The following is a 9657-nucleotide window of genomic DNA, read 5'->3' as shown; positions in this document are numbered from 1 at the left end:
GACGGGTCGTCCGACACCCAATCGTACGTCATTGTGATTGACGTGCAGTATGACCAATAACATCTCACAATGTCACAAACGGGCGAAGGCTGGTGGAACTGAAAATGGATGACCTCGGCCATGGATTGCTGATCGGCTGATTCGTCACGCATTGTATTTCAAATATTTTCGTGATAAATGTGTTATGACGTGCGCCTGTCTCCTTTGTGAGATGTTGCAGGTCTTCTTTTTCCCTCTCTGAAGTATGTGATGCTCCGGAAGTACTGAGGCACACTGACGGTTGTGTTGAATGTGTCGCAGCGAAGCGGTGACTGGAGCTGGAGCCGCCGCCGTGTTTGACTGGGAACTCGAGTGTGCCTGGAGGCCGGGCATCGAGAAGCTGTTGGCCCCGGCTGGAAACCATGTCCGATTCCGAGTCTGAGAATTACTCGTCGGAGGAGGACGAGGATTACGAGCCTTCAGGTGATCGTGGGTCTTTGCTGTCGGTTCCAGGCTGTCTGCTGTCAGTTCACTCGTCGCTGCCTGTAGTTAGAGAGCTGTGAGGGTGAAACCTGCCCCCCACACAGATCCCAGTAACAGACACATACACACTCACACCCCAGGAACACACACTCACACCCCAGGAACACCCAGGAACACACACTCACACCCCAGGAACACACACTCACACCCCAGGAACACACACTCACACCCCAGGAACACACACAAACACACATACACACAGATCCCAGTAACAGACACATACATACTCACACCCCAGGAACACACACTCACACCCCAGGAACACACACTCACACCCCAGGAACACACACAAACACACATACACACAGATCCCAGTAACAGACACATACATACTCACACCCCAGGAACACACACAAACACACACTCACACCCCAGGAACACACACAAACACACATACACACAGATCCCAGTAACAGACACATACATACTCACACCCCAGGAACACACACTCACACCCCAGGAACACACACAAACACACACTCTCACCCCAGGAACACACACAAACACACATACACACAGATCCCAGTAACAGACACATACATACTCACACCCCAGGAACACACACAAACACACACTCACACCCCAGGAACACACACAAACACACATACACACAGACATCCCAGACACAGACACACGCACCCGAGTAACACACATACATGCATGCAGACTCCAGTAACAAATACACATACATATGTGCATGTGGACCCCAGTAACACACACACACACCCCAGTAATGTGTGCATGCACACACACACAGATGCTGGTAACACACACACAGGCACACACCTACAGAGACCCCAGTAACACACGTGCACACTCGCAGACCCTAGTAACATACACACACACAGGTGCTAGTAATGTGCGCACACATGCAGACCCCGGTACCACGCATGCACATGCAGACCCCATGTGCTTGCTTGCATCCCAGTAACTAAAGCGAGCACAGACTCCAAAAACACACTGGCTTGGATGTAACTCCCAACTCACTGTACTCAAATTCAAACTTAAGGAGCGTTTTTTTTTCAAAATGTCCTCTCCTCTCTGCAGTTTTGATCTGGCTGAGATACTTGAATTGCCGTTGTTTCAAACAGAACTACTCCAGTTTATGAAGTTCTGACCGTATGATGTTCTGATCCTGGATCCTAGACACACAGTCCAGCAGGGGAGGCCTCTGGCCCTTCATGACTGTGCCTGCCAGTCAACACCGTTCCCCTTGCTCATTCAACTTTCCAGCTCATAGACTGTAATTTACAGAGTTGGGAACTAAACGGTTTCATTTAAACACGGTAAGAGTTTAGCACATGCCAACATTTTTCAAGCAGCGGGGTCCACACTCAGGTCGTCCTCTTGAGATGAATAGTTTGAACACAAATGTAGTTACTGCAGTGGAGAATTTAAAAGGTAATACAGTGTGGAACAAAGCAAAGAGAGGCTATCAAAATATTATTAACAAGGACAACCCACGTATTCTAAAAACACAAAGAACAAGAGTATAATGAGGGAGAAAATGGTGCTAATAAGAGTCCAAAGAATTTATGGGGAAGTGCTGCACTCCAGAAGGAAATACCAATAAAGCCTGGAATGATGTATACAGGTCCCACTTGTTTGTATCTCTTGGAGTAGTGCTCCATAGAAGCAATGCATATTCCTGTTTTACTTTCCTTCTGGTTCTTAATGGATTCTGTGAGTTTGTTTAACTGTAGGAGGAAATTGTGGCTAAGGATAATTGATAATTGCATAGTGGCATGGTCACTAATCCAGCGCTCATAATCCAGCATGGAAAAACACAGCAGATCAGGCAACAGCATGTAGGAGAACCAACGTTGCTTGATGAAGGGCTTATGCCCGAAAAGTCGACTCTCCTTCTCCTCAGATACTGCCTGACCTGCTGTGGTTTTAGCACCACTCTTTTCGACTCATGACTCTCCAGCATCTGCAGTCCTCACTTTCTCCTAATAATCCAGCGCTCCAGTGAGGCTGTGGGGACTGGTTCAAATCACAATGGGGATGTTTGCTGATTGCACAATATTCACCATGTTCTGTGACTCTTCAGATATTGAAGCAGTCTCTACTTAAATGCAGAGTTTAGATTAGAGTGGTGCTGGAAAAGCACACCAGTTCAGGCAGCATCCGAGGAGCAGTAAAATTGACGTTTTTCGGGCAAAAGCACTTCATCAGGAATACAGGCTGAGTGCCTGAAGGGTGGAAAGATAAATGAGAGGAGGGTGGGGAGAAAGTAGCATAGAGTACAATAGGTGAGTGGGGAAGGGGATGAAGGTGATAGGTCAGGGAGGATGGTGGAGTGGATAGATGGAAAGGAAGATAGACAGGTAGGACAAGTCATGGGGACAGTGCTGAGCTGGAAGTTTGGAGCTGGAGTGAGGTGGGAGGGGAAATGAGGAAACTGGTGAAGTCCACATTGATGCCTTGGGGTTGAAGTGTTCCAAGGTGGAAGATGAGGTGTTCTTCCTCCGGGCGTCTGGCGGTGAGGGAGTGACGGTGAAGGAGGCCCAGTACGTCCATGTCCTCGGCTGAGTGGGAGGGGGAGTTGAAATGTTGGGCCACAGGGTGGTGTGGTTGATTGGTGCTGGTGTCCCAGAGATGTTCCCTGAAGCACTCTGCTAGGAGGCGTCCAGTCTCCCCAATGTAGAGGAGACCGCACCGGGAGCAATGGATACAATAAATGATACTGTTGGGTATGCAGGTAAAACTTTGATGGATGTGGAAGGCTCCTTTAGGGCCTTGGATGGAGCTGAGGGAGGAGGTGTGGGCAATTCCTGTGGTGGCAGGGGAAGGTGCCAGGATGGGAGGGTGGATTGTTGGGGGGCATGGACCTGACCAGGTAGTCACAAAGGGAGCGGTCTTTGTGGAAGGCAAATAGGGGTGGGGAGGGAAATATATCCCTGGTGGTGGGGTCCATTTGGAGATGGCGGAAAAGTCGGTGGATGATTTGGTTTATGCGATGGTTTGTGGGGTGGAAGATGAGCACCAAGGGCATTCTGTCCTTGTTAACGGTTGGAGGAGTGGGGGGTCTGAGGGCGGAGGTGCAGGATGTGGGCGAGATGTTGTTGGAGGGCATCTTTAACCATGTGGGAAGGGAAATTGCGGTCTCTAAAGAAGGAGGCCATCTGGTGTGTTCTGTGGTGGAACTGGTCCTCCTGGGAGCAGATACGGCGGAGGAATTGGGAATAGGGGATGGCATTTTTGCAGGAGGTAGGGTGGGAAGAGGTGTAATCCAGCAAGACCTCGTCAGTATCACGAGTGCCAGGCAATAACCACGTCCAAAAGGAAAGAAACGAGCCATTGCTCCTTGACATTCAATGGCATTACTGAATTTCGCACGAACAACATTCTGCTTATCATTGAATTGAATTAACTGTATAAATACAATAGTAACCAGGGCAGGTTAGAGGCCATGAGTACTGCAATGAGTAACTCATTTCCAAACTTCCAATGCTTGTCCACCGTCCCAGGAATGTGATGGATTCACCCCATTTGCCTGGAGGAGTGCAGCTCCTACAACACTCAAGAAGCTCAACACTTTGCAGGACAAAGTAATCCACTTATAGAATCTTCGAAGCATACAGCACAGAGACACCAGACACATGGTCCAATTCATCCATGCTGACCAGACTTCCCAATCTGACCTAGTCCCATCCCATTTGCCAGCATTTGGCCCATATTCCAATAAGCCCTTCCTCTTCATATACGTATCCAGATATATTTTAAATGTTGTATTTGTACCTACCTCTCCATCACTTCCTTTGGCAGCTTGTTCCATACACACACCGAGGAGAAAGTGAGGACTGCAGATGCTGGAGATCAGAGCTGAAAATGTGTTGCTGGAAAAGTGCAGCAGGTCAGGCCGCATCCAAGGAACAGGAAATTCGACGTTTCGGGCATAAGCCTTCCTGATGAAGGGCTTATGCCCGAAACGTCGAATTTCCTGTTCCTTGGATGCTGCCTGACCTGCTGCGCTTTTCCAGCAACACATTTTCAGCTATACACACACCACCTATTACACCTAATCCCTTGGGTCCTTCTTAAATCTTTCCCCTCTCACTTTAGACCTATGCTCTCTAGTTTGAAACTTCTCCCACCCTACAAAAAAAAAATCTTGGCTAATCACCCAATCCATGCCCCTTATGATTTTATGAACCTTTATAAGGTCATACCTTAGCCTTCGATGTCCTAGGGCAAAAAGCCCCAACCTGTAACTCTCAAACCCTCCACTCCTGCCAACATCCATGTAAATCTTTTCTGCACCCTCTCAAGATTAACATCCTTCTTATACAATATTCTAAACAGGCACCACCTCCACAAGCATTCATTCCATCCACCACCAACACTCAGTACAATGCTGATTCTATCTACATGATGTACTGCAGCACTTTCTAAACCACAACTGTCCAGAAGGACAAGGGTGGTGAATACATCGGAATGCCACCACCTGCAAGTTTCCTATCGAGCCATCCATCATCCTGACTTGGAAATATATTGCCATTCCTCCAGTGTCGATTTTTCAAAATCATGGAACGCTCTCCCTAATGGCATGATGGGTATGTCTCCATCATATAGACTGCAAAGGTTCGAGAAAGCAGTTTAGCATTACCTTCAATGACAACTAGGGATGGGCAAAGCATTGTTGACCCAGCCAATTGGTGCCACTGCTCATGATGAATTTTTTAATAACACTGGTATCTATTTCGCAATGTGTAAAATTGCTTCATATATCTTGCCCACAAAAGCAGAACAAATCTAACCCAGTCAGTTACCACTTATTAGTCCATTCTAGATCAGCAGCAAAGTACATCAAGAGTAAGCAATTTTGATTATATGGTGTTCATCCATTTACAAATCATCAGGTAATGAAGTAGTGTGTTCTGGACAGCATTCAAATTTGAGTTGTCTGTACATAGTAACAGGAGCAGGCCATTCAGCCTCTCATATCTACGCTATCATTCAATAAGTTCATGGTTGATTTGTGGCCTAACTCCATATGCCTCCCTTGGGCTTTATCCCTTGTTAGGCTTGCTTAATAAAAATTTTTCTATCTCAGATTTAAATTTAATGATTAAATTCTCAACAATCGCCATTTGAGGAAGAGAGATCCAGACCTACATGATTCCTTTCATGTGGAAGTGTTTTCTAACATCTCTCCTGAATGGCTTGGCCCTCATTCTTAGATTATGCCCCTGGTTCTAGAATCTTCAAACAGTAGAAATAGTTTGTCTTTATCTACTATGTCTTTGCCTGTTAATATCCTGAAGACCTCGATTAGATTACCCCTTAGCCTTCTAAATTCTATAGAATAAAGGCCTAAATTATCTAATCTCTCCTCAAAATTAAGTCTAGGTAGCATTCTTGTAAATCTGCATTGAACTCCTTCTAGGGTCAAAAAGTCCTCCTTAAGGTGTGGTGCCCAGATCTGCCCCCCAGTACTGTAAATGGGCTCTAACTAGGGTTTTGTATAATGACAGTATAACGTCTGCATTCCTGTACTCCCACCCTTTAGATATGGAGGCCAGCATTCAATTTGCCGTCTTGACTATTTTTTGCATCTGTTTGTGGCATTTTAAAGAGCTATGCACCTAAGTTCCCAAATCTCATTGGACATCCACTGTATTTAATTTTGTGACGTCTTAAAAAGATACCCTTATCCTATTCTTTTTCAGAACAAAGTGGATAACCTTGCGCTTGCTTATATTAAAATCCAACTTCCACAGCTTTATTTTCTGACCTCCTATGAAAGTTCCAGAGGCAGTGGGATCCAGAGACACCTTGAAAGAATACAGTTTCTAAATTGCGGCCATACCCGTTTCTCACCCGCCCGCCACTGATAATCTTGCCCATAATAATTGGGACTCCCAGGGACTAATACAGAGAGCACCATCAACTCCCTGGTATCATGATCCCTTCTACTATCATATTCTTTGTCACTCTTCGCTACTTACAGCTTCTTGTCTGTTGGATAAGGCAAATGTTGAGGTTTCTCCCATACTGCACCTGTCATAAACCATCATGATCAATATTTCTGTAAGGAAATTGGAAAGGAGGGAACATGTGTAAAAGTCACCTGATTTGAATTTGCAGAAGTCCATAAAGAATAGACATTAATAAGGTCATTCCCCTTTCTTGAGATGTGAAGTAGAGAATCCATACAGTGTGGGAGCATTCCATTCGGCCCATCAAGTCCACACTGACCCTCCAAATCGCATCCCACCCAGTCCCACACCATCCCTGTAACCCTGCATTTACCATAGCTAATCCACCTAGCCTGCATATCCCTGGACACTATGAGCAATTTAGGATGGCCTAAACCCAAGTACCTGGAAGTCATTCCTCTCTCTGCCTTCTTCAAACATTTCTTTTTCTGAGGTTGTTCATCTTCAGATAAATTATCTTCTTTCACGAGGTCTAGCCTAGCCTACACATAACACCTAAGTTACACATTTTTGGACTGTAGGAGGAAGTCAGTGCGTGTGGAGAAGACCCATGCAGACACCGGCAGAATCCACAGTTGTTTGAGGGTGGAATCGAATCTGGGTCATGGTGTTGTGAGACACCACTGCTTACAGCTGAGCCACAGTGTCGTCCAAAGTCCTGATTGAAGTTTCTTGAAATACAGTAAGCCATGTGTATAATGGGATTTTAAGTCATTCTTTGTAGTTGATGGCTGTAGTTAAGATGAATGCCCTCAGTCTTTACCCAATATGGCAGTTATTCAGGATTAACAAACACCTCGCAACTGGTGGGGATTGCACTGACCAACGTTCTCCTAATGATAACTTGTAACAATTTCAATATATAAGAAGCATGTCAATCTACAATACATTGCCACATTTTCCAAATAAAATGGTAAGTTTCCTGTGGTTTGTATCTAATGTTGGTTTTATGATATCCATAGGGTAATTACAAAAAGAATAAGTGTGAAGCCCCCTTGTTTTTCAGCAGATGAAGATTACAGCGAAGATGATGTCAATGACCTAGTGAAAGAAGATAATTTAGATGAAGATGAACGACCCCAGAAAAAGAAATGTTTGAAGAAGGCAGGAAGAGGAACGACTTCCAGGTAATTGGGTTTAGTATTATGCCATAGCAAATTGGGCAAAGCCTTCAGGTAGTGATGATGGTGTTATCTCCTTTTTAAAAACCCATTTGGAATTTTCTGACTAGTTTCGAGTGGGTTTGCTCACCATCACCAACAGTGACAATGCCAGCGGGTCCTTCCACTCTCCAGTTCCCTTTCTAAACATGTCTCTTTCTTTTAGCACTTGCTATCTGCAAAATCTGTCTCTTTAGTCACCAAGCTTTTCCAATGCTCTTTTCCAATTCCTCCACAGTGTGATCTCTCTACCTGCTTTTATAAAATGTCTCTGAATATTATGCTTCATAAAAGGTTGGAGTTTACATGCACCACATTATGAGCCTGTATATATCCATTTGTTAATCAATTATGTGTCACTTCTTAACTTCTCCATTTGTTGTCATTAAACCTAGATTCTGAGCTTTCTTGCTAATTTTTAATGTAATATACAACTTCTGAACTCCCCCTTCACGTATTTACCTATGCCGTGTGCCTTCTCTGATTCTCTTCATTCTCCCTACCTCTGACTACCCTCTTAGCCTGAAGAGGGTATGTTATGCCTTCCAATCTTTGTCTCCCATGAGCTCTTTTCATTACCTCCTGCTTAGTATATACCACACCGCTTGTAGCCCAACGTACCTTATTTTCTGCTGTGATATCCTTCTGTTAGCATTGTTAACCAGCAACACATTTTCAACTGTGATCTCCAGCATCTGCAGACCTCATTTTTTACCCTCTCTTAGTATTGCCTACAAAGGGCGGCACGGTGGCACAGTGGTTAGCACTGCTGCCTCACAGCGCCAGAGATCTGGGTTCAATTCCCACCTCAGGCGACTGACTGTGTGGAGTTTGCACATTCTCCCCCTGTCTGCGTGGGTTTCCTCCGGGTGCTCCGGTTTCCTCCCACAGTCCAAAAATGTGCAGGTTAGGTGAATTGGCCATGCTAAATTGCCCGTAGTGTTAGGTGAAGGGGTAAATGTAGGGGAATGGGTCTGGGTGGATTGCGCTTTGGCAGGTCAGTGTGGACTTGTTGGGCCGAAGGGCCTGTTTCCACATTGTAACTAATCTAATCTAAGTGGGCAGCACGGTGGCACAGTGGTTAGCACTGCTGCCTCACAACGCCAGAGACCCGGGTTCAATTCCCGACTCAGGCGACTGACTGTGTGGAGTTTGCACATTCTCCCCGTGTCTGCGTGGGTTTCCTCCGGGTGCTCCGGTTTCCTCCCACAGTCCAAAGATGTGCAGGTCAGGTGGTGGTGTGGACTTGTTGGGCCGAAGGGCCTGTTTCCACACTGTAAGTAATCTAAACTCTAGCACCCAATTTGTCATCCCCCAATTTGGTGAGTTGTGCGTCCCCTTACTCTGCAGCCCGTGTTTAATCTTGGAGCATTCAAGAACTGAGTACATAAATCAATTATGATAAAATTGAGAATGAAAAGTAATATCTGAGCTTTGCGTTTTCATTGAATTTAGCCAACTTTGTATAGAAACCTCAAAAGAGATTTCATGTGTAAGAGAGCTGTAGTTCCAGTCTTATCTACCAGGCTCTTGTTTGACAGGAAAAGAAAACAAGAGGGAGTGTGTTTGCAGCGTGATGATGTGGGAGGAGGAGAGGCTGATGAGCTTGCTGAAACAACAGTAGACGAAGATTTGAAAGAGAAGAAGAAAGCAGATGATCTCTGGGCCAGCTTTTTGAGTGATGTCGGTCACAAGCCTAAACCTGTAACCACCACTCCAACTTCCAGCAACGAGGTAATAACAAACAGAGTTATGTCATAAAACTCAGAATAAACGTAATCAACTGGGACAAGATGTATGTTTATGGCATAGAAGAAAATATTGAAAATGTTTCAGCTTTGAATTTGGTGTTTTTGTTTGAAGATCTGCATAATAACCTGATTGGCTTTGCAAATATTTATGGCTTATGTTTATACTGTGTCTTTAATAGAATAAAACATTCTAAATCACTTCATGAACATATTCAGATGAAAATTGACAGTAAAAAAAATGCACTAGCACTGATGATCAAATTTTTAGCCTAAAAATTA

At 45.0% G+C, this 9657-nt stretch overlaps 1 protein-coding gene across 3 annotated transcripts in view; it reads left to right on the top strand.

Moving 5' to 3' along the window:
• The first annotated feature begins 83 nt into the window (after window positions 1–83).
• cfdp1 (craniofacial development protein 1) overlaps window positions 84–9657 on the top strand; it is a 185541-nt gene continuing 175967 nt past the window's right edge. Inside the window, exons 1-3 of one of the 3 annotated variants that reach the window (XM_060838157.1) lie at window positions 84–462; window positions 7474–7594; window positions 9169–9361. In XM_060838157.1, coding sequence (XP_060694140.1) covers window positions 402–462; window positions 7474–7594; window positions 9169–9361 — 375 coding nt within the window. In that variant the 5' untranslated portion in view covers window positions 84–401. The remainder of the gene's footprint in view (window positions 463–7473; window positions 7595–9168; window positions 9362–9657) is intronic. The other 2 variants (XM_060838156.1, XM_060838155.1) reach the window with 2 other exon arrangements.

This window comes from Hemiscyllium ocellatum, chromosome 17 (assembly GCF_020745735.1).
Source record: "Hemiscyllium ocellatum isolate sHemOce1 chromosome 17, sHemOce1.pat.X.cur, whole genome shotgun sequence".
NCBI classification, from domain to species: Eukaryota; Metazoa; Chordata; class Chondrichthyes; order Orectolobiformes; family Hemiscylliidae; genus Hemiscyllium; species Hemiscyllium ocellatum.
Note: the sequence above shows the minus strand (reverse complement) of the source record. Positions and strands in the feature narration are given on the sequence as shown.